Raw genomic sequence first — 26,989 nt, 5'->3', positions numbered from 1 at the left:
CATTCTTATTTTTGATCCGGTGGATTGCTTCAAAACCACATAGTGATGCATGCAATCAACAGCTATCCTAATGCATGTGCATGTGTGCAATGTATTACTTATATACATATACATACTCCGACTCAGCTGTTTCAGATCTTAGGCCTGAAATCAATTATCCAAAGTTGATAATATTAAGGCTAAAGGAAATCATTTAAAAGTGTATTTTATCACAACTAGATCACCAAATCCATTTATGTGAGCCCTTCTATTCTTAATATTTTGCTTAAAACTGCTCTCCATTTCATCAGCCACATATCTGCCAAAAGTATATTTCAGAAGATCATTTTGCACATGAGGACTCCTGCTGTCAGGAAAGACTGGTCCTTCCAAAAACTCAGGGTCATGAGCCTGGGACACACAAGCTAGTTCACATACCTGCTGTGTGAGTCTCCACCTGTGTCCAACACTGAAAATCCTTTATTCAGAACAGTCCAAACTGTATCCAACCTAACAACTATAACATGCAGGAACATAAACACACCTTTTGCAAAAAAAAAACTTCAGCTGGTGCCTTGCCTCGAGGAGTGAAATATGGTCCCTCCGTCCCAGGACACACACATGCTGAGTGTCTAGTTATAGTAAGATCCAGAAGAAATGTTTCTTATCCTCAGGTAAACACACTGTTCTCATAATTCATTGCGAGTCCCAAGTTCAGGAGACAGTACCTTTGAGTCCTTCTTCACTTACTGCTAAATAGTTCAAGACTGTGAGGCCTTCTGACCTTGAGAAAAACCAGGGCAGCTCCTATGATTTTATCAATATGTGGGACCTCAGTCCAAATTTAGTGGCCTTGAACACAGAAAAAAAGCCAGTCAGTTGTTTTTGTCAGTTGGCCTTACATATTCCCATACTGTGGGAAGAAAGGCACTGTAAAACTGTGTGGGTGTGAAAAAAAAGGGATCTGGATGAAGATAATTTTGCAGTGAAAGTTATTGTTCTAGGTTGTCAATTCAGTGTTCTAACAAGTCCTCCAATCACAAAGATATGGCTCTAAATACAGTAGATGATGACAACTAACTGTGCAACGAGAGGACAATGAAATTGAAAAACTATGGTCAAAGCTCTTGAGATACATTTATACTATTATGTTTATTGGATGTAGCATAACCAGAAGGCATAACTAAATTTTCAAAAAGAAAAAAAGGTTTTTCATCTTCTTGATGGAGAATATGTTTTTCCTCTTTTCTTTTCTGACCGGGTTTGGCAAGCTTCACTAAGAGGTTCTGCTCATAGAGGAAGAAAACAGAACACCCATCTGCACAAACAATTCAAACGTTGGGAGAATACCAGATGGACAACGTGAATGGTCACGATATTCGGGCCGGCTTCAGCCAGGCATGTACACTAACAGAGTTTAGCCTTGTCAACGCACATATTTAACATTAACAACGTGCCATAACAGCATCTAAAAAGGCAGCAACGCACCCAGAAGCCCAACAGGAAATTATCCGCTCCCGTGACGTCATCCGGTGACGTAGAACACGACGCCGTCGACGTCTTCACGAGTTTTTATTTATTTATTTATTTATTACGGCGTTATCAAACGAACGGGTTAATTAGGAGGACGCACTGACCTGCTAAAGGCACTCACCCGTCCAGTAGCAGGATGGCGTTTTTGCGAGGGCGGCCTACGTTAGGCCCGTAGAGGCCGGCTCGGCTGTAGTAGCGCACAGACTGCAGGAGTGTCTTCAGCAGCACGTAGTCCTGAGCCAGGCGCGTGCTGTTGACCGCGCGCGACGCCATGGTTCGGTAGCCGTTGGGCTCTGTGAGGTGAAAGAAGAAGACGCCATTTTAGCTAGCTGTAGCCTAGCTAGTGAGCTAGCACTTAAAAGTCCCTGTCAACCCACTAGAGTAGCCGTAGTGGTCAATATTTAATTTGTTTGTTAAAATGTTTAGCAAAACATAAAAAAGAAAAATACACATGAACTGTCAGTTATGTGAAAGTCTGTTATACCTAGTACATCTTACTTATTTTTAATTATTAAATTATTTATTATTAAATAACAATAAAAATATATATTTTTAAAAATTTCAAAAGTTGTCGAAGGTATTTAAAATCAGGTGCAGCTAGTTTAACCGGTGCCAAGGTAACGTTAGACGACGGGTAAAAGAAACGACGCGTTGTGTAGTAGGCTACGAAAGTAAAAATGACCGCTGTGGTCGTGCCAGGTAGAAATACACACAACAATCTGCGCTTCGTATTTCTGACCCCATAAGAAACCACAATAAAATAGATGCTAATATAAACAAGTCGGTGGAAGTCCACTGAACCAAATTACAGGATTTATCCAGGGCGACATATTAAACTTTAGTGTGTATTTACAGTGCTAGGAGGGAGGCCGAGGTGAGCAGGACGCCTGAGACGTGTTGAGACCATGGCCGGAGTGGGCCACTTTTTCAGCCCAGGAGTTTCATGCGCAAATCCGGGCCAAAATTATTTTTCCATCCCAATCAGCCCAAACTAGAGATTGACATGAGCCGGCCCATCGGGAATCCTCCCGAATCTCCCGATTAGCCACTCCGGCTCTGGTTGACACGATGTTGGGCCTGGGGTCAGGCCAAATATTTTGAGCAAGCAAAATACAAACTTTTAAGCATCATTTTATTCTCATGACAAATGATAGTGTACTGGTTTGCTTCATCATGTTAGAGATGCCTTCTTATTCATATATTGATGGATGTAGCCTAGAGTATTATTGTACAAGAGTGTTTTAAAACGGACCTCTACTAGATGATGTAATTCTGGAACACTTTTAACATGAACCTATAATGGCTGTCAATTTGAACTGCTTTGTTTGGAAAAGCTTGTCATTCATGATGCCTTTTCTAAAAAAAAATCTGATCCAAAACAGAGTTTCTGTTAGTTAATTTTCCCGCTATTGGATCTAAAAAAGCAATCCAACTGGCATAACTACACTTTTTATATTTTACCAAAGTATTAGAATTTACAAATAGAAAACGTAGGCTAATATGAAATGTGAACCACTACAACCGAGTTCTTCATTACATACATTCACTGTTATGGAGTGTGTGTGGTATTAACAACAGATATGGTAATAATAGACTCAATAAATAAAACGTTCTTGAATTATTTTTTGAATGCAACATATACATTAACTATATTTTCAAGCATTTGATTACAGAAAATATATTTATAATATTTATTTCTATATTTGAGTTTCCATTTACTGAAACAATGGATTAAAGTCAAATTTTTCTCTAACGTGACAAATTTTTTTATACACGCTATTTCTCACACTGGTGCACAAAGAAAATAAATTCTAAAACTTGCTCATGAAACTATTATTTATATTCCTTAAAGTAATAATAAATAAGTTGCTATAATTCTTCTCAAAGCATAATAGAGTATATTCCTCAGTCCATGTGTTTTGCCCATCATGGCAGTAAGGCTGAGTATTTGTTTCTCACTACTGTAATGTATTAAACACTACCACACTGGGCCGCAAACACCTAGTTTCCTAGTTCAGAAAAAAGTTTAGTTCAAATTGATTTTTATCTTTTATAAAGGTTTACTTGCTTATTTTACGTGATCCAGCTGATGTGAACATTGGTCCCTGAAAACAGTCACACAGATAAATGTAAACGTAAAAGGGGGAAAGGAAGACGCAAATAGAGGAGCTTCAGTTTTCATTGATGTGTTATTCACAACTGGTAGAATTGGCCCAGCCCAACTCTGGGAATGATTTGCAGAGCCCACAAACATCGACTAGAACTGGGAGAAAGCCTCTTCACTCCAGGCACCATAACAAAAGAGCTTTGGGTTGAAACAAAGTACAGTGTTTCTTTATTGTTTTAAGACTCCAGGATTATTTAAAAAGCCTCAAGTCTGACCCTTGAGCATGACATTAAATAATTTTATGTATAATGTCATTTAGTTTCATGTTAAATTGATTTCATTTACTGAACTTTGCAAAAGACTTTGTAAAAGAAACTGTATTTATAACTATTCATTCACTATTCAGCAGTTTTAATTTGCCTAAAGAACAAACATGGCACCATGGTAAATTGCGCTACGGTTTGCTTTTTGTTTGTTCCTTGTCCCAGAGATCCTACACAGATACATTCTGTAGATGGCAGGACTCTGTCCTGCCCGTTCTGTGAGGAGACATATGTGAGCACGCTTCAAACATGGCTGACGTCATTATCAAGTCAAAAAGGCAGGCAAAAATGCAAAGGCAACCTTTTTTCACTGCATTGGTTTCATTGAAATCTATACTATACTATACTAGAAATCTATGTCTATTTGCATTGTTTATTTGCATATTTTATTGGAGAACAATTTTTTACAGTTATATAGTGTTTTCCATGCAAATATTTACTGGTCAGATAAACAGCTTATAATTTCTTATAATAATTCTTATAATATGCTTATAGTAAGAAATACAGACTTTTATGCAGTACACAGTACCCCTATGTGTGACAGAGGACGTCACCCATCACAAGGAAGATATATATTTTCTTTCTTTTTTAAACTTTCTATTATGAACAACTGTATAATTAGATACAATTGTATCTTTTTATGCTTCTAGTTACACCCATTAACCATTCAAAGTACAACATGCATATGTGATTTCCTGCCACAGACACACACACTCATGTTAGTATTGAAATAGACTCACCATTGCCCAGCTCCCAGGAGATGTTGTACTTCTTGCCAGCGCTGTATTTTAACAAACTCAGGGCGCTGGAGGCGTTCCACGAGTTGTCAGGGTTGCGATGTAGGGCATTGAGTCCAAAGATCAGGTGCAGTCCCGCACAGTCAGCAAAATTGTACAGTTTGTCTAAAGACCTGGCTGGGAAAAAGCGAAACACAGTTGTAACTTTGGCGCTTTAATTCTCTTTGAAAATATATATAAATCAGCTTTTGTCCATGAAGAATTCATACAGACAGGTTAGTGTAAGAGAATTGTGTAATAGTTCGGAATTTTCATTCCATGAGTTCTGTCAGAAGTTCCCTAAAGATTGACTGACACACACACACACACAGACACACACACACACACAGACACACACACACACACACACGTACATGCATGTATATGCACCCATACACCCACATACACCCACTTACCCACAGTCACACCCATACATACACCCACAGACATCCACCACACACACACACACCAGAAACAGAGTAGTGGCAGACACAAACACAAGTGTGCCAAGGAAAGCATTTTAGTGGACAAACCTTTGGATGGGCTATGATAACTGGCCCTCATCCCAGCCATGGTCATTGGTTATGTTTTGAAACTCTATCGGTTAAGAGCAGTGACAATAAACACAAATATTTCAGTGCCCTTTGACTTCATTTCCTGTGTTTAAAAAGAAGCAGATGAGATGCTTCACACAGTCCAGAGGGATTCAAGAGAAGCCCAAACCCGTGTGTGATGTACCAGTAGAGTTGAGTTTCAAGGTTGCTGTATTTACTTAACTGTCATATGGTACTCATGGTCAGTTCTGCATATAACCAAATTAAGTCCATAATAAATATGTTTCTGTTTGGTCAAAGATGAGCGAAAGAATGTAAGCCGGATTAGAAAAATCATGATCTGCTGAGGGGATACTAAAATACTACAGGACAATCTAGTGAATCTGCTCTCTCTGTGTACTTTAATTATTTATTTCATCTATTTCATCTGTCTTAATATTGCATCAGATCTAATCATTAATGTAATTGTGGAATTCAGTCTGACCTGAACCTAACCCACACAGGGAAAAAAAACTGATCAGAAAACTCAGATGGGTTCACTAGACAAGTGGATATTCAGTTAACACGAGATGCTTAACACAGTCACATTTAATCCAAATAAAAATACTCTATCCAGATGTGCACATTAACATGGCTGCTAAATAGCCGATTTTATAGGACATACAGCATTAAATCTTTCAAGACAATATAAAACACAGTTGGCACACCAATAATGGTGGGTAACTATTTAATTAATTCAAGAGAAAACCTAGCTCAAAGCATGTTTATGTGGCATTGTGGTTTATATTGTATTAAATAAATGTTTTGAATAACAGTGCCACATAAAATGTGCTCTAGTCTAATGGTCCAAGACTTTTAAATAGCGTAATGCATCACTTAATTGGGTACAAAATGAATGAGAGTAAGAAGAATCAAAAACACCAAGCAAATCATGTTGCATGACCTCAAAAGTGATCGAAAATGTGTTTAAAAGATGTCTGCAACAGGTTTCTAAAAAGCCTGCAGGAGGAGGGGGAGTCTCTCCAATATCCATCAGAGCCGATGGGGAAGTCAACCTCACTGGGGCTGACTAGCATTATGGGAGTCTTCCCTGTTGTGTAGCCCTTAGCATAGAGGCGTAGATAAAACCGTATCAAAGGCAGGTGGATGGAAAGCAGGACCAGGCTGTCAGGGCAGAAGGAGAAGCAGAACCAGATGTGGACCAGGGCCTGAGAGAACCCAGGGCCTCCTTTCCTTGAACAGTCTCTTGCACAAGAGCTGTCACAGTTGAGGAACCTGAACCAACGCCAAACGCAAGTCTAATGGTAACTATCACTGCCCCAAATTATTTATATCTGCTGCCCTCTTTGTACAGATTTATTACAAAATTGTAGATTTATATACAAAATTGATTTATATCATGAAGTATTTTTTTTAAAGCTACTGGACTCATTGTCCAACATACCAATTTTGTGTTGCACGCAAATTTTCTGTTGAATATATGTGTTGCAAACACACATATATGAACACATGCATACACATCAGCATCCGCACACACTCTAGAATGCAAAGTGTTGCTTGCTGCTCCCTCTCATACAGACTCTTTCTCTCTGGGGTAGTCACACTGAAAGAGCAGCTACTTGTCCTAAAAGCGGCAAGATCTGATCAGTCGAATGGAGCTGCAGTAAAGTAATTACACTGTGAAGGGCTCTTTACCGACAGACATGGCAATATAGGGAGGACACGAGGAGCTGAACTCTGGTTCACATTTACAGCAGACCCAAAGTGTTTCCAGATAGACCAAATCAGTCTCTCCTTCTCTCTCTCACTCTCTCTCTCTGTATGTATCTTTTGCTCAATCTTTCTCTATTTCTGTCTCTCACCCATACTATTACTATGTGATAGTTTAAGTGAACTATAGATAATTGAGATAAATGTACAAAATGAAACCAAGTCATTGAAAAAATTGGAAAATCATAATGTTTCTGACCTTAATATTTTACTAATATGGCCAGCTGGTCTCCTCTGATTCTTACATTTTTTAGTATTTGAATTACTATGCAATTTGGATGTCCACTGTATTTACGCATAGTTCTCAATTCATTCTAAAATGTTATTTTGAGTGTGATTTTAAACTCTAAATGGCTGTTACAGAGAGATTTTGCACATATATTACCAAAAACCACAAAGCAAAATTCTCAGTGTTTAATTAACACCTGTTGTACTCGTTTATGTCCAGTTAAAGCCAAAAGTTCACTAATTTATGATTTACTATGTTCAGCTGAAAGCATTGCCAGTTACCAACTCAACAAGTAATGCTAATAGCCACACTGATGTATTAGAGGGAAGAAAAAAAGAGAACACCTCCGTGACCTTTCCTGAAACTGAGTGCATGAACTTTTGCAAGCAAGTTCAGTAGCAACTCTGAAACTAAGAATGGAGCTAAAGGACTTGAATCCCCCCAAGCCAGCGTAATGGAAAGAGAGGGTTCTGGATATTGTCAGAGTAGCTATCTGATCACAGACATAAGACTTCCATAACAAGCAGGACTGGTCCAGAGTGCTACGCCTCATTTCTGAGCCAGAACATTCCCATTTATGACTAGTGATTACCTACAGCAATGGTCAGGAACTGTATATTCCAAACTTGAAAAAAAATAAGTTCAAAGCAAAGCATTTCCATAGCCTGGCAACATCCACAACGTTTACTCTTAAGGAAAACAGTCACTGCGTGAAGGTCCCTACACAGACCTTTGATGTCTACATTTCATACAATGTTATTAATTACATGACTACTTACTTATCTTTGCGGAAAACTACAAGGCATGAAATATTATTGCACTCTTTAATTATAAGGCAATTATATTCATTAAAGATCATGATTAAAGTTGGACCAAAGCTGTGATCTTTCTTCTTTTGCTCTTCCTAATTCAATCAGGAGTTAGAAGAGTTTATACACACAAGGGATTCAAGTGAAGGGTTATCTCATGACATATAAAAACTATAATGCTTCAACAGATTTAGGCTCTCAAATGCATGTCAAGCGAGATGAGGTTAAGGTCAAATTTGCAGAAACATGCCCATAGGCATGCATCGAAATACTTACAATTCACTACATTTCTTGGCATCTGAAAGTTCCACGCAATGCTAATTCCTTCTCGATGCTTTTCTTTGTTGTCAATTTTCTTTCCTTCAACCAATCAGTCAACTGATTTCAAATAATTTATAATGAATATTCATAACCTTCATTAGCATACTAAATCTGGCACGACAATCATGAAAGATTGCAGATTGCGCAGCATACCTTACTCCAGTTCCCAGCTCACAATAAACCTGCCTGATGCAATGTAACTATTCAATTGCAAGAACTAAACAACACAAGTGAGTGATTATTATCTTCAAAGGTGGTAAGCGTCCACAGGCGAGGATTCTCTTGTCCCCTTAATAGGAAACGCTTCCACTTAAAGCAGCTGGTGTTATCAGATCGGCCGCCTCACTCGGTGCTAGTTGTCTCACATTAGAGCTCTGCTGCTGTTCACCTGCGCTTACGTCAAAAGGCAGTTCTGTGTAATATTTTTCTATAAATTGTATACATGTACTAAACAAGTGAAAGAAAACAAATATATTCATATATATCTTCATCCTGTCTGCTTCTCAGTTCCATTATTAGTGACAGGACTGAAGGGATACTGAGTGCTGGAACCTAAACTAACTCTCATACCAAACACTGTGAGAGTGAAAATATGGTTTTAATAGTCTTGCTATGCCTGTGGTAGTCTGCAGTGAACACTGCATGTCATACAAACCCAAGTACGTTCATGTTTATAAACACGGCATTACACAGAGAGTCTCATTTGATAGGGCACGTTTTACAAAAAAAAAATGCTCAGGTCAAACCACTTTTTTTATTTAAGAAGACTAAAAGCTACGAAGACACCTGTTTTTGATTGATTTGGTATGTCCAGTATAAGTTCTGTGTGTGTGTGTGTGTGTGTGTGTGTGTGTGTGTGTGTGTGTGTGTGTGTGTGTGTGTTGGTGTGTGTGTGTGTGTGTTGGTGTGTGTGTATGCATTCTTGTGTGTGTATGTTTGTGCGTCTATCTGACTGAGCTAGCTGGTTGTAATGAAAGTCCAGGTACACATCACTGCTGATGAGTCTAGTGTGTGTGTGAGTGATTCTGTGTGTTTGTGCATGTGTGTGAGGCCATGTGGTTGGCAGTGTAAAGGATAGAGGACTGAGTGATGTGTTAACATCTCAGAACACACGCCGGTGTATATACATCCACACACATTTGTGTACACTCATTAATCTTCCTCAGAAAGGTTGCCTTACGCAGCAGCACATGGCCCAGACAGCACAGACTGTATACTGGACTCGGATTTCCCCGTAGTGTCAACAGACCAGGGCGCTGGGCTGATTAGAACTACACTTGATGAAGTCAAAAAGTAAAGTATGTGCCAAATGACATCAACCACTTTAAGTGCCTTATATAACATGCAAACACAAAACTAAACCACTTGTGAGGACAGTTTTCGATTGTAAGAAGCTGTATATTTCTAAACATAGATGCTAAATATTGCTACTGAAAAGTATTTCAAAAATGTATTTTATTATTATTTATGCAGTAGAAACCAAATGAAATTACATAGTATATTTAAGTGATTTAAAACAATGTCCTAAGCTAGAAAGTAATTTTTGTCTACATAGGTACTAGTTCTATTATTATGACATGAATTTTCCCATTTCCTGATTTGTCATGATTTGTCCCATTTCTCTATGGCAGAAGGAAATGTATGAGTATTGTCAAATTGAAGTTTAGAACTGAACATCTAATTAAGATGAAGGAATTAATATATTTAAAAGTTCTAAAAACTGACTGCAGATATCTTGTCTACAGTTTACAATATGTATTAGGTGTTTTAAGGAGACTGCTTTTATTAATTTCTCAGTGTTTCTAAATTACCCTGCTCAATAGCTTTACTAAAATATTTTAGTATGTTTTGAAACATTCACAAAACATAACAACATAAAGCCAAAACACCAATATGTGTGAGAAATAGACATACAAGAACTAAATGTTCAATACTTCAGTATTTCAGGAAGTACTGTCTCATCCCTTCCCACAAACCAACTGGCTTTGCGTTAAATTAGATGATCTCTTCAAAGAAGACTGTTGAGACCTAACATTCCTGACAACATTATCTATGTGAAATTGTTACTACCCACTAATGCTGTAATTGCTACAGTAATCACTCCATTATTATTTTGTCACCTTAAAGAAGGAGGGCAGATAAGAGAGGCAGAGCTAAAGTGAACTGCTTCTTGGCCCTTTATGGTCCCACATCAAAGGATCTCCCTTAAGCCAAATTTGCCCACTGTCCCCTGTGCTTCACAGCATGAGCTAACTGGACGAACTCAAACACACGAAGGATGGTCCTGTGCTGGGAAGGGCTGGGAAGTTTTATGAAAATTAACCAGAAGCAAGCTAGTTATTTAAAAGACCTGCTTATTCTTACACTCATCTACCTAAATTCCTTGCTACGTTTTATAGTACATCACCATCCAGGAACTTCTTGTTTACCACAACATAGTGGGATTATAGATGTGGATTTTGTCTCTTGTGTGCTGTTCATCTTCAAATGTGAGCTTATATAAAAAAAGAATTTGATAAACAAATGGAATAGGAATTTATAGGGGTAGGTCTGCATAGGGGTAAGTCTGCCATGTATGGTCTGCAAAACATGAACATAAGGAACTGTGTACCTGCTTCTCAGCACAATGAGTTAAGTATAAGTAATTCTATCAATGTTCCCTCAACCTGTCAAGAATTTACTCCAGAAGTGATGTCACTGATGAGTGACATCATAATATCGTGATGCTTTGGGATTATGATGGGTAAGGCGTAGCTCACACAACTACTAAATCCTTTATGAGGTGTTGAAAGAGACATCAGTTATCAGTTAGGGCTCTTAGGAAACAAGGTCTGGCAGTACTGGGACACACCACAGTCCTGTAGCTACTAATAAGAAAGCATAGCTCTTCTCAAATATGTACCTAAGACTCTGGTCACTAAAATATGTTTTATGTGGGATACACTTCGGCGAACACACATTTGCTCCTCATGGTCAGTTATATAAAGAGTCAAAAGCATAGATCAGGTGTTTTCTTTATCCTACTGTGCTACACCAGTCTGACAACTCATTTAAGAGCATATTTGAAATTTATTATGTATATTATACTCTAATGTATATTACACTCTTTTAATTCCTTACTTTTCATCTTAGTTTCAGTGTGGCTGCTGAGTAATTCACGAGGAAGAGAGTGGCGTTCTTGCTTCTGTCCATCTTCACGTGGAGTCCATCTTCAATACTCCTCACATTCAGAGATTCAGCCATCAAATCTTAAAGGAAGATTTGTGAGTTGACCTGACTGGATCTCATACTGACAGCTCTAGTGTATTTAACACTGCTCTCTGCCTCTCCTTCACACTGGCTTGAATTTTCAAGAACAACTGAGCTCTTGTGTTTCAACTTTGCTTTTATTAGACTTTGGCAAGTGTTTTTTTCACAAATGTGATCTTTTTTTATTTTAGTTTCACTCATTTATTTATATGACTCTGTTCATACATATTTTAAAGATGCTCACTCATGTTACTGCTGATTTTCAAAAAACAGTTTACTCACATTCTTTATCTGTATGTTTCTGACATAGACCTACATTTTTGGTAGAACTATCCGATCCTGCTGTGGAGATACCGAGTACTGATGTAAAGCACTCATCTTTCTTTAGGAACATGTTTTTATCTCCGTTTGTCTTCTTTATCTCATTCTATCTCCTTTATCTCAGTTTATCTCCTTTATCTCTGTTTAATCATTTTAGTTTAGCTCTATTTCCCTTGTGAAATGGCAATCATGTTGTTATTTTCCATCCTCTTGCAAATGGCTTTGACAAGCCAATATCTGTTCACAGATGTTACTTTCTAGTTTCAATTTATAATACGCTTTTAATCAAAGAATCCAGATGCTAATTAATAATTAAAAGATGCTTAAATCTTAAAGCAGTCTTTGTTTCTTCGAGAACCCAATAAAAACTCCACTAGACACACTAACCGCAAGATAGACCAAATACCTGCTAATAGTACTAATGGCCAAAGAGCTAACAGACCGCACAACAGTCCAAGCCCACTGGCTCTATGTTGTGCCCAGTCAACAGTTGAACCAAATCCTCCATCTGGCTTTAGTTAGAGGTGTCAGATCCTGTCACTCACTTGAAGGGGGATTAAGGACCAGGAAAGAGTTTTGGCTGGACCCCCCCCCCCCTCCCCCAGCCATTGAAAGCACCCCAGTCACCACTTGAATCAAGTGTGGGACTCTCTTACATACCACAGAAAACTCAATTTTACTTCATTGTTCCAAGCTCTCCTGACCAGAGCAAATTTCATTACACATTTACGGACTCATAAAATTCCAACTGTAATACAGTTTTTTCCTCCCATGTGGTTTGATGAACATACTGTATGCAAAACAAACTTATGAGATCTATCAATCACAACCCAGAACTTCCCATATGCACTCACTAGAATTGGACATTGGTTGTGTCTAAACTTATATCTATCTTGAATCTAATCTAGTCATATTTAATTAGGTTGGGCTTTTCTCTGAGACAGTGACTATTAATTTATGTAACCGCTCTGTATAATCTGTACCTATATAAACACACATACACATCAGTGTTTTATGGCATTGTGATCACACTGGTGATACAACACAGACAAACCACACAAATATCCTCAGAAGTGTTCGATTCTGTAATATAAAGCACAAATAGCTCATGCTTTCCATATCATTGCATATAGTCAAATAAACGAAATGTTTCACTTGTCAAAGGGAGTAAAATCTTGTTATATTGAAAAACCCAGGTATTATTAACATAGGATTTATTTTCTATTATATATAATATAATATAATATTATATTATATTATATTATATATTAACTTAACGGAGCAACCTGAAATCACACCTGCAGCATGGGATTGGGATTACACTTACAAAACAAACAAAACAAACAAATAAAAAGCCCTAAACAACATTGAAGAGTAATGTGCCATCATGATGGATAATGCTTGACAAGGGCGTTTGGGAAAGATCAATAACTACTAGAAAGGAAGGATAATAATAAAAAAAAAACGTAAAAACTGACAATACTGACTTGACTTAACACTGACTTCACTATTTGTAACACACAAAACTGACAAGCTCCTTAACCACATAACTTACATATTTCGGGACAGATTTAATACATTTCCTTGGAGCAACGGTGGACCCCCCAAAAGTTACACCGTTACGGGCAAGCAGAGGCCACAGCAGCTGTGATATATAAAACTACTCAGGAGCAAAGGGAAACCCAATATGCTCTGGAGTGAAGAGGCCGATCAGAGGAGATGTTCTCGGGCCACAAATCTCCCCCACGTCTGAAAGCACATGACAGAGCAGCTGAGAGCAGAAAGCACGGGAGAGCCAGTGCAGGCTCGGAGAGGAGGGCTGGTACAGGCAGGGGGGTGAGCTGGTGCTCGGGGAGGAGTGCCGGTGTTCTGGAAGGGGGGCCAGGTGCCATGCCTGTGATCAACGGTCACAGAAACATGGAACATTGACACTCACTTGATTTCTTGCACTGCAGTCTAAATTCAATCAGGTAATTGCTGTGAAGGTATGCATGAATGTATCGTTCCAAAATGAACATATCCATCATTCAGTCTCAACTCCATAGGGACAGCTGTTTATAGACCAGAGTGGTACATTTCATCAATGAAACAGCCTTTCTGGCAAATCAAACAGGGTGGAAATAAACCTATGTAACTATTTAATTCACCCCAGAATTCACTTGAAATGCAAGCGTAAAGACGATTAACAAAATCCCTAACCTGCCAGGTGAAATGGCTATGGTAATGAACAACAAACTACTTAGTCCATATGGCACCATACAACCACAAACACTCCCTTTACTTCGTGTAATGCTTGTTGACAATATAACCGGCTTTGCAAATTCCTTGAAAGAGACAAATACAACCACACTCATGAGGCAAGCTTGTGCATTTGGCTGACAGCATGAGTGTCAAATTAGGGAAATAAAACATGCCTTAGAGTAATGGAAAATGCATGTTCCACTTCAGGACCTGAAGACCTGCCAATGCAAGAACGAAAGAGAAGAAATGGGGCCTAATATCAGTGCCTAGAATGAGCCACTTATAAAATCGGTAAGAGTTAAAAGGGTGAAAATGCCACCAGCATGTTGCTGTAACATTAAACTTAATACACTTAGCACTAGCATATGAGCTAAATGAAACAGATTCTCTTTTGATTTGTAATAAACATATTAGTCATGTCAACACTTGAGACTTAGGAGATGAAGTCTCCACTGGGACTTTATTTTAGACTCTCATTCATTATAAGATTTTTATTTGTTTCTGTTAATGAATAAAAAATCCATGTTCTTTGCACGCCCTGCATGGCACAACCAGTCAAAAATTAAATAATGGTGGAAATTCTCCATTTTGATTCTGTCCCTTATTGTTCTGTCCCCATTGATGCCTGCCAATCACGGGCGTCTGTTAGTTCATGACTTGAGCAGATGTTGTCTGTATCCATGTGTGTTCAGCTGTCTTACAATGCTGCATAAACAAGTCAACATGACTAGGCTACACAGAGTCGGTATGCATATAGCCATATTCTCCAACAAGTGCAATAGGCAAGACCTACACAGATGGGGTGGGGATTTTCTATTTAACAGCAGACATAAAGCTGAAACAATTATACTTCACTGTAACTGATGGGTCAGTATAGGTGGGCAAGATTTAAGCTTGTACAATGCTTTTACACAGATGTGCACTATTTATACTGATTATTTAAGATGACATGCACTCCAAAACTAGTCTTAATTTTAGAATTAATAGAAAACCAAACCTGAAGGCAGAACTCATGGCCATTTAGAAGGCAGAAAGGGCATCATGTGAGTTCTGAAATATACTGAATAATAGTCTTCCTATTCATGGGTGTGGTTTTATGAAACTGCTAAAATATGTAAACTAACATAGTGTCAGTTCCAGTTTCACAGATACAGACGCTGAAAGGAAACGTGGAGAGGTAAATATAATTTAAGACGGCAAGACTTGGCCCTCTGGTTCTGGATATGTCTGAAGATCAAAATGTAGGTTCCAGAGAATTTGGCACACTAAAATTTCCAAAACTAAAATGAAACCAAATCTCTCTTAGCCTCACACACTAGGAAGAAGAGGAAGAGGACACTTAAGCATGAGAGAACATGATGAGAAAAAAATGTTTCTGCAGCTCAGGGTGATGGTGGCAGGAAGCTTTATCCAAGCACATGAAATACTGCATGAGACTTCAGTCGTTTTGAAAGATGAACTGGGTGATGCGTCATAACACTCTATGACCATGGTTTCCTAGCCATCATCAATAGGACAGTGAGAATGAATAATGAACTTCTATAAAATGGAGCTGTAAGAATATATATATAAGAATATTATATAACAACACACAGCTCCGGAAATTCAGACATTCAGAAACATTCTTTAAGGCTCTGTAGAAATCTCTCTTCAGGAGATTTAGGAAGTACACTATTGGTTTTCCAAAGTAATGAGTAGTTATGTTAGACTGAGTCTTCAAAAAAAAAAAACTTTTTATTTTTCAATTTTTCCTAAATCTGTACCTGCTCTGTGGTTAAACTGAACTGAATGAGGGAAAGTAAACCCTGACAGTGATAGACTCTTATTTTAGATTGAAGAGATTGTTTTGTAGGTATTAGTGTCTCATATATTCACAATTCTGTTTAGTCAGGCCCCACAAGTGCTTAGACAGTGTAAATGTTCATATTATATATGCCAACATCTCTCTCTCTCTCTCTGTCTGTATCTCTCTCTCTCTGTATCTCTCTCTATTTTTTCTCTATCGGTCTGTCTCTCGCTCTCCTGACTGTAGTTTAAACAGAATGAGTATGATGCTTTGTGTGTATAGATAAGAGCACATTTGGGAGGGGGGCCACTTGAAGGAGTCTGTTCTGTGTGGGTTTGTGTGCATTTTCAGTGTATATATCGCTGTACAGGAACTTTCATCTGTTTAACGTCCTAGAAATGGAAAAAAAGAGAAGTCATCATGTTTCTCTTCAGGCGGCAACATCTGCTGGATTCTCTGGCACATGCCCAGGACACTACGCTGCGTGTGCTCGCCGTGTTTGCGCTGAGTGCACGCACGCGTGCAGCCCGCTGGGGGAGGGGAGTCGGTTCACGCAACTCTTTGAGTCATTTTACACGTGGCCCGATGGGCCGTGAGAGGACGCGGAGAACGGAGAGGACGTGAGGTCCAGAAAAATGACACGCTGCCATGAGGTATTCATCACAATACCAAAGCCAATCTGTTCAGGCAAATTACCCGCACTCTGCAGCAACACTGTCGACAACGGAGATATTTGGATGCGATAGCCAAAAACAAGCCTCAACGTCATCGTCAACGTCACAACCAGAGTCTTGTTTGATCTAAAAAAGTGAAGAAACCCATTCTGTGCAGAGTGGCAAAAATATTACTCATTTAATCATGTCACCATTTAATTGAATCAGGAATAATTTGTACAGGAAGTTTATAAAAGCAGACGGCTCTGGCATCCCACCTCTGAATAAACAAAGTTGATTTTTTACAGAGCACTGTCAATACCATTTTCACAAGATCTTCCTTTAAAGAGCTTTTAATGAGATGAAAACTCAAGTAGTTACTGCTGTCAACGAAAATGGAGGGGGGGTGGTGAAGGGCACCTTTAGTTAAACCCTAAACTACACTCACTGGACAATTTCCTGTCATTTGTCTTCAGTTGGGGGGAAGGCAGGAAATAGCTTTGAATATTGCAAACATCTTAACAATACAAAGCAGCAGTTCAGAAACATGGCACAGTCAAAATCCTGATGCATCTCTGCAAAGACACACTCAACGGTACAAACACACCCTCAAACCCAACACAACAAACACACCCTCAAACCCAGCACAACAAACACACCCTCAAACCCAGCACAACAAACACACCCTCAAACCCAGCACAACAAACCCACACTCAAACCCAGCACTACAAACACACACTCAAACACAACGCTACAAACACACCCTCAAACCCAGCACAACAAACACACCCTCAAACCCAGCGCTACAAACACACCCTCAAACCCAGCGCTACAAACACACCCTCAAACCCAGTGCTACAAACACACCCTCAAACCCAGCACTTACAAACACACCCTCAAACCCAGCACAACAAACACACCCTCAAACCCAGCGCTACAAATGCACCCTCAAACCCAGCGCTTACAAACACACCCTCAAACCCAGCACTTACAAACACACCCTCAAACCCAGCACAACAAACACACCTTCAAACCCAGCGCTACAAACGCACCCTCAAACCCAACGCTACAAACACACCCTCAAACCGAGCGCTACAAACACACCCTCAAACCCAGCACAACAAACACACCCTCAAACCCAGCGCTACAAACGCACCCTCAAACCCAACGCTACAAACACACCCTCAAACCCAGCGCTACAACACACACCCCCAAACCCAGCGCTACAAACACACCCTCAAACCCAGCGCTACAAACACACCCTCAAACCCAGCGCTACAAATGCACCCTCAAACCCAGCGCTACAAACACACCCTCAAACCCAACGCTACAAACACACCCTCAAACCCAGCGCTACAAACACACCCTCAAACCCAGCGCTACAAATGCACCCTCAAACCCAGCACTACAAACACACCCTCAAACCCAGTGCTACAAACACACACCCTCAAACCCAACGCTACAAATGCACCCTCAAACCCAGCGCTACAAACACACCCTCAAACCCAGTGCTACAAACACACACCCTCAAACCCAGCGCTACAAACACACCCTCAAACCCAGCGCTATAATGAAAAGTCTGAGAGGCAACATTAAAACCAGGGAGAAAGAACGAACACTAACAACTGCAAGAAACAGAGGCAACAAGATAGAGATGTGAGATGTCACGAGATTATGATAAATGTCGCTCGCTCAAGAGTCTAGTAAAAGCTTCCAGGATTTCAGGCAGACTGGAGGATTTCATTCTGGCTTGAGGCACGGTTGGAAACAGGTGATGACAGCTCTTGCCCATCTTTGCAATATAACACTTAATGCACAATGTAACTGCATTCAGCTACAGTTCACTGGACAAATGAGTGCATTGATGTAGCAAAGTGGGATTCTTGAGGGAAAAAAATCATGTCCAACGTCTTAGCAAGGTTATACATCATATTCACTGTGTTGAAATATGCTGTAAGTGGTTTATGGATTCACGGGGTGTCTGGGTTTTGTCTACACAACAGAGCCGTAATTTAATGTCTGTGATAACTGGCTAATACCAGCGTCTGTGTGATAGATATGCCTGGTGTCAAAATGCTGTTTCTCTAAAAATAAATACATTCCCTGTATGTTTTCCCATGATTTGTCCTATTTTGTGACACAGAGCAAAATACGATCGCCCAGCATAACTGTAGTGTTACTGCAGCAAAATGGCTGATGTCTGACTTGGTCCATAAAGTGAAAAACCCAGGCAGGAGGTCCGAGGGGAGGCGGGCAAGTCCTGAAATGTGGACAGAACTGCAGCAACTCGAGAGCATCGACTGACCCTGACCTTGACTTGTTTCAGATGGTTTGCTTTAACTAACCTGGGCTAAACTATGACAGCGAGAAAGGTGAGAGTTTGACCTCGGCTTGTCTCACCACGGTTTGTTTTAACTGGCAGGGGTGCTTTTTAGCCTAGTACAATTCTCGCCATAATGAGAGTGGGTCAGCAAGGGTCACCTACAGAGAGTGGAAAGGGATGGCGACGGGCTGTTTTACCACTTTTCCCACCTGCCAGGGTCTCTACACGGGGGGCGTTCTGATTGTTAACAGGCCTGTGCGCCTCAACACTCTGCTCACCCATCTTAATTCCTCAGACTGGGCAACCTTTTTCCACCAGCTACATGCTCTACAGGATTCTGCCATGGCACACGTGCTATGGACCATAGAAACCTAATCCGGTAATTCCCGTTATCACCAGTTTGTCATATGGAACCTAGTTCCAAAACACAAGGCTCAACCAACACTTCACAACAAGAAATGTGAAAATCAGAATACAGCTGCCTGGTTGGTTTGTGAGTATTTCACATATATTCTGTATTTCCCACATTCATTTCATGTCATACTCGAGATCGGATTAAATTATTCAGGGGAAAAGCACTGTAGGTGCAATGTAGAATTGGCAAAAATAGGCTCAGTGCATGACTTGTGTGAGAACTCATATCAAATACAGCAAGGTCTGTAATTAAATGTGGTCAAACATTTCCACAGTAAATCAGTATTACACAAATAAACTCCGTATGGTTGGCCACAATGGATCACCTGTTTTCAGCCAACTGTTACATTACAGTTTAGACTAATAATAACACAATGGCACCTGCTCAAAAAGGCAGCCTTAAATTCTGTAATTTGTGTTTTCAATAAAGCACAATTTGGCCAGTAAAATTGGACATTCTAAAACATAATAGCTCATTTTAGTAGCAGAACCACCACCCAACACCTAATACATGCATTTTCCTCTTGAAGCAACATCTCTCTATTTTCTCTTCCTAAATTTACTGGTTTGTTAGTCAGTGGAAACAGCTTACTATCACTATTTTTAGAAGGATACCATAAAAGAGAAAACTACTAGACAATTTATCTTTTCTATTTCATGTAATTTCACATGCCTTAAACAAAAGCAGAGAGCAACAATAAGAACGTTGTATGTAGTTTGTTTTTTTTTTTTGTTTTTTTTGGGGAGGGGGGGGGTTGTTACACTTAACAACACCCCCACACATACCTTTTCTAATGACAAACTAATGAATTATACCAAGAGAGATGCAGCTTGATAACCAAAGCCACACAGCACTAGGGCCAACTCCATGATACGAGTGCGGGAGCTAAAAGATCATCTTAGCTTATACACACAGACTCAAACACAGCCATTAACAGGGACGAACCAACATAAACACCATCTCCTTATTCCTTGGCCATCATGCTAACACCTCTGTACCTCAGCAGGAACGCAGACATGCCCAGAATGTTGCTGTGGTCTCCTACCTGTTATCGTCACGTCACTGTAAAGGTTGGAGAGCTGCTCCTTCAGCAGAACTTGGTGCATCTGAGCTGCTTTGTCTCGCTGTAGTTCCAGCATCATGTCGGGGTGGCTGGCCAGTTTACAGCCCTTCTGCTTGTCCAGGGCAATATCACTGCGCACAATGTCTGAGGAGATACTCACGACCATTAGGAAAGTATCTACAGTGAACCTTTTATATTGTTCTATTCAAGTTACTGGGGAAATTTTATTTATGTCTTGCAAAGGCTGGATATTACAGATTGGGCCAGAATTGTGGCAAGTATTATAAATTGCAATACTTTGTATTTGTCACAATGCTAGTTTTAGTCTGAATCAAAAAATGTTGCAATACAGCTCATAAGAGGAAAAGGGGCCTTACCATCCTCATAATTTTTGAGGTAATAATCTGGTCCTGGTCCTCTGAACTTGGCCAGATTCTTCAGGTTGTGGAATTGGAGGAAATCGGTCCTCTTGCCTCCAAACCTCAGATAAGCCGGTGAAAGTCCCCGGGCCAACGTTACTAAGCGCTTGGAACTGAGAACACACACAGCAGCTGCTTACAGTCAGATCTGATACAAATTATTAATGGATTCAAATAATAAGACTAACAGTAATTTGATCCCAAATTACAACAGTATTTTTTTTAACTAATCAATTGTATTATAGATTGTTTGTATAGAAAGAAAAAGCTCTTTCTATTCTTATCTTACGTTTGCCACGTTTACCATAAACCACTTACATTTATATACTCAGACATACAGGCTACGCACGTCCCAGACAGCATTAAAAAGGAACAAAATAAAAAAATCCCTAAACGAATACCAAATGCAACACTTATCAAGTCAGTGATAAAACTAAGAAAGTATTAAAATTCTAACTGCCACTTCACCCTCCTTGCGCAAAATACAGTAAAATAGACAAACCAAACATAATAAAAGAGTTACACAGGAACCCTCCTGCAAAGTAAGAAACGTCCTACAGCGAGTAGAGACGGTTTTGTCGTGACTCTCTATTTTAAGGTCAAAAAGACGCATGAGCGTGTTTATTACCTAATTGTATCATAGTCTTTAGACTGTAAGCTAAAATCAATAGGGTTTAAATGCCAGAAACATCAATAAAATAGACACACTAAAGAGAAACTAAAGAACGCTGCGCTGAAAGTTTTATTATTTGAACGCCATAGCAGTTTCAACCTTTCACCCTTTTCACACTCTGAAGCTTTCTTTGACGGGCAAAGAACAGATTCACACACACACACACACACACACACACACACACACACACACGCACGCACGCACGCACGCGCGCACACACACACACACACACACACACACACACAGTACGCAAGGCGTGAAAATACATTACCACCATAATTCTGCCCTATTTGTGTAATGTTTCAAACGTGATGCCTTTACCTTTCGCTTAAGTTCATATATCAACCGCTCATTCATAATTTATGGCTTATCCTATCTGAATTCTTTTTCTTAACAGAGAAATGACAGTATCGCAGAATTAGCGCTGAAGGCCAGCGTGTTCGCCGTGTATAAGTATAATCTTTATGTCTCACAGCAAGATAAAATGTGGGTTTGATTATCTTCCAAATGTCATTATACCCATTTATAATAATGTAATTTTTATTATTATCTCATCATTATTGTTCTTCTTGTTGTGTTTAATTTTAATTTGACTATATTTTGTAGAGAGCGGGCCTCCTTGGTCTCAAAACAAAAATATACTGTCATAAAAAGCTTTTTTCAAGAGGTGCATCCTTGACTAACAAATTCACCGTTATACGCGTGTGTTAAAATGAGTAGTCAATTGCAATTTCGACGGCTATGCTTAAACTTGTGTGGAGTGTTCGTTCCAAACTTTAGAGCAGACAGCGTTCAAAATTTCTAAGTAACATTCTACTCTCTCTCTCTCTCTCTCTCTCTCTCTCTCTCTCTCTCTCTCTCTCACACACACACACACACACACACACACACAAAGAAGAGCTGAATTTATATCGTCGATTATGGACATTTCAGACTTTCTGCATATGTCTGCATATGGGAAAATAACGAAAAACTGAGTTTACAAGGCCGCGCAGGAGGACAAGCGACCGCATGCGCAGATCACATATCACTCATCTATTTAGTAGGAAATATTTATTTAAGGTACTGTTATTTATTTAACCTCTAGGCCACTAACACTGGATCAAACAACTTGTGTGAACGATCCTTTGACATGCTAGTATACTATCTAGTGCACTTAAAGGATTCACACAGAGAACTTCTTACTGCAACGTAAACTAAATGTGCATACTACAGGAAATCTCAAAGTACACTTAAGTAGCTTACTTCGAATAGGCTCAAACCCGTGTCAAAATAAAGAACTCGGCAACGATACCACAGCTTTCCGTTTAAAAAAGAATTGCCTATCCAAGTCCAGCAACGCTGTTGAAATGTGATAGTTGTGAGAATTACTGTTAGAGCGCTATATAGTAAGTCTTTGATCCTGGACACGTCTTGAATGCTTAAATGCACTTCCAGGTCAAGCCCTGGCCTAAAACACACACCTCATTAGCTAATGCAACATATGCACGTTCAAAACAGCTAGTGAACAACGCCTGTAGTGACAGGGGTGTACCGTGCACTGCACAAGTAATAGCATAGCTAATTGACAGACATTTTGCACATCTGTTAGGTTTTATAACAAAAAAAGTCATTGCCAAGTACCATCCCACAAAGCGTCCAGAGAGTTTCATTGGGGAAAAGGAGACGTCGGTCAAAAGCGTAAAAACGCCGTGGGATTTGGGCATTCCGCGTCACTGTGCTGTAGCATATCCGATTTGACCAAATGAAATGATAGAAAAGCGACGAAAGGCCATCGTCTCCCCCCCGGGGGGGTCACACTGTCGTTTAACCTGTCAGAATAGCAGTAAGTGTTTTAATTTAAAATAGAGCCACAGCGCAAGTTGTAAACCCGAGATGTTTTTAAACAAAGTGCTGCCCAGATCAGCAGCCTGCTGTACAAAACACATCACCAATGTGCGCAAAGGTCCGCCGGACTACTGAGGATTTATTTGCATTCAAATGCACTTTCACCTGAACACGAATATTCTTCATGAAATAAAACCACGTTAGGTAGGTTATGGTTTTTTAGGTAGGCTAGGTAGGATAGTACATGTCGTTATATTGGCCTTGTATGAGTCGGTTTAAACGGATCTTAACATAATATAAATGTGTAAAATATAAAACAAAAGACGAAACACATAGATAAGAGCAAACGTCTTATAAAAGTACAGGGGGTGGGCGCGGAGAGACGTCAAAACTGGATACCTTAAAAAGTCCAGCCACCCATTCTTCAGGATAGACGGGTCCACTTGCAGCGATAGGAAGTTTTCATTCAAAACCTTCAAGGGGCTTCGAGTATTTACATCTAGTAAAATCAAGGTCCTCTCCAAGAAGCTTTGCCTTGTCCCGCCGGACACATGTCTTCTGTACGTGGCGGCGCAGGACATCAGGGAGTGCGTTATAAACGCCAGCCACAAAGACCAGGCGAAGATCTGAGGGAGGAATCGTGTCTGCATCCTCCTTCTGAACGCACGGAGCCGTGTGCTTCGAGTGGGACAAGACCCTGCTGAGAAGCTTTATAAAAAGTGATTAAAGTCACCTGAAGTCTTCTGGTCCCTCTCTTTGAGGAAGGATATTTGTTTCTATGGATCTGTGCGCTCCTGTGCCCTCCACACCCCCCCGTCCTGCGCTGTTTCGGAGCTGTAGTAACTCACGCCCCGGGGACAGCCTCTTAGTAACTGATGCCAGAAGCCGTGGCGGCGCCGCCCCTCCAGGAGAGAGGCCACTCATCAAGGTAAGGTGGCACATATTAATCCGAGGAATAATGTTGGGAATCAGTTTTCGGATTAGAAATGTACGATACGTCCCTGATATTTGAGCGGAGGATGGCGTAACCCGCGAGCTCTGATGCAGCTTAAAACACAGCCTACCAACACAAACAGCAAAAACAACAACAAAACAACAATCCCTTTGAGTCTTAATTTACTTGGGAGTTTTCTTCATAGTCTATCGTTTATGACAATTATTATAGGATGATTTTTTTTTTCAAACAATCAAGAATGGAACATGAAAAAAATAAAAGATGCTTAGTTTAAAGTGTGTTGAATAATTTACTCACTCATTCGTGCCCATATCTAGATTCACTAAAGTAATCCTCTTAACACTTTCCATATGGGGTCAGAACACGTTAGCCCATCCTACCTAACTACAGTGACAACATGGTGTCCTGCAGCATCAAATTAATAATGTCTATACAAATTAAACCAAATAGCGGATTCATGGTGCGTTCTTTCTAATGGCTAGATGAAATCTATTGGACAGATGTGTAACTGTAGTTAACTGTGGTCGAAAACATGATGTGATAAATAATGTGTGTATAGGAAGTTAGTAATGAGCAAGTTAGCAACCGTAACATGCTCAGTCTCTAACAGTCTGAAAGAAAATAGGCCTATTTTCTCATCACATAAATGCCTTTAATTGTTATTTGGATATATAACCTTAAACGAATTTTTTAAGTAAAAAAAGAAAGAAATTGATCCGTGAATAGCACATTATTAGTGTATGTAAATGAAGGCACACCCAGTCATGAAAATAGGATGCAGACCATGAAATGTCATTTATTGTCTTTATAAACTGGAAATACACAGTGAGCAGAGAATGAAATAATCTGAATTATGATTATATCAACAATTAAACGTACATTTTAGGTTTATATATAATATTTACTTTAAACATGTTTTATACTATGTTGCTTTTTAAAAGTGTATCTGCTTGAAAGGGCTGAGTTACATCTTTACACTAGACTCATTTGAAGGTTATTTAGCCTGAGATCTTGGACTATTGATATAAACTACGCCACTAGACCAAGGGATATCGTGTGCTTTTAAAATTCTTCATATTTCTATAAAATTTAGTTTCCTAATACATTTCCACTGTAAACTCCACACCACATCAGTCCACAATGCCTTCTGTATTTTCTATTTCTCCTCTATGGTGAAACAGTGCGTCTGCTGGTGGCCCACACAGGACTATGTTTATGAACAAAGGCCCTGGTTCAGGCTAGACGCCCTAATCAGCTCGACACAATCCAGACAAAAATAAAACAAGTATTTAAAAAGATTAATTTAGGTGACACTTTATTCTGAGTCATAAAACAAAATTCTACTATTGTTCTATATATTTTTAAAAAGAAAAACTTGCAAAAATGAAAAACGTCACTTACCTCTAAACATTTTAAACAGCTTAACAAAGAGTCACCGTATAAGTGTAGGGTTGGGTACGGTAACTCATTTTAATGTGTTAGATAAACTAAGGACTTACCAAAAAAATACACATTTTACAAGGTTCATGTCACATCTGTCCATTTCAAATACATGCTATTTTTTTCACCACTGCGACAAAAAAACAAGCCATTGTAAAACTTGAAACGTTTAAATGTCATAAATACCTTTGTAATGACCAGTGTGGATCGCATCCTTTTAAGCGGACCAAGCACACCTGAGTATTATCGGTACATGGCTGAAAAGCTATAGACGTGATAAATGGAAGAAATATTTTAGCTAATCTATAGTTTTCTATCGTATGTGATATATGACAAAAATAATGAAGATACCTCACTTGTTGAATTTAGAAATCTCCTTAGACTACTTAGTATTATAACACTGACCATCCACACTCGCATGGTGCTGGTGTAACGTCGGGAGAAAACAGCGCAGTTTCACTTTCTACTGCAGAACTAGTGACTTTCACTTCTCAGACCACTACAGAGATATCAAGTGAATTTTGGACTGTTGTGTTTTATTACAAAAACACAAGTTTCCCTAATTTATTAGTGAGTGTTTTTATTTTGATTTAAAAATGAATCACAATGATGTCGTCTTAATAAATAACAAGAACTCTAGTAAACCCTGAGTAAAAGTTACATTTAAAGTTGGTGTAAGCATGTTCAGTAGTCATCTAAAAGGTCCTTCGACAGATTATTTTACAAGCCTGCAACAGAGACTCCAAACAGTTAAGAACCATAAAAACAGACAGTCTCCTGACTGCTGTCATTCCAGCGTTTTCCTCGATTGTTCCGAGTAACTCTAAATGAATTATATTATTCCTGAGTCGTCGTACATCAATAACATTTTGTCTAAATAAATAATTCTAGAAAGCTAGAATATAACGAAAGATATTTTTTCTGAGTTAATTAATCGAGAAACTACCGAGTGCTTCTGTGCAATATATGTATAAATTGTTTAATCAGATAAAAATAAATAAAGAAATAAATATAATAATAAAAAAATAATAATAATAATAATTGTTGATGCTGCTGTTCTTCCTGCTACGTGCTAAATTTACCTTTTCAAATTACCCAGAAGTTAGAATTTCTCAAAAGTATTAATAGTAGTTACACTTAACAATAATCAAATAGCCTTAGGGCATTGGTGTTAGGTTCACCTATGCCTTAAACGTCGACAAATGTCCTAATGTTAAAATGCT

General features: G+C 39.2%; 1 protein-coding gene across 1 annotated transcript in view; it reads right to left on the bottom strand.

Annotated features, from left to right (window-relative positions):
- Nucleotides 1-24,050, bottom strand: part of hpse2 (heparanase 2) — a 51,790-nt gene extending 27,740 nt beyond the window's left edge. The window contains exons 1-5 of the mRNA XM_076974736.1: nucleotides 23,771-24,050; nucleotides 20,830-20,984; nucleotides 20,435-20,596; nucleotides 4,683-4,856; nucleotides 1,634-1,805 (exon numbers count right to left, since the gene is read on the bottom strand). Of these exons, the coding sequence (XP_076830851.1) occupies nucleotides 1,634-1,805; nucleotides 4,683-4,856; nucleotides 20,435-20,596; nucleotides 20,830-20,984; nucleotides 23,771-24,021 (914 nt within the window). The 5' untranslated portion in view covers nucleotides 24,022-24,050. The remainder of the gene's footprint in view (nucleotides 1-1,633; nucleotides 1,806-4,682; nucleotides 4,857-20,434; nucleotides 20,597-20,829; nucleotides 20,985-23,770) is intronic.
- Between the last annotated feature and the right edge of the window lie 2,939 nt (nucleotides 24,051-26,989).

Source organism: Brachyhypopomus gauderio, chromosome 15, assembly GCF_052324685.1.
Source record: "Brachyhypopomus gauderio isolate BG-103 chromosome 15, BGAUD_0.2, whole genome shotgun sequence".
In the NCBI taxonomy this organism is placed as follows: domain Eukaryota; kingdom Metazoa; phylum Chordata; class Actinopteri; order Gymnotiformes; family Hypopomidae; genus Brachyhypopomus; species Brachyhypopomus gauderio.
This window is presented reverse-complemented; position numbering and strand designations above follow the sequence as displayed.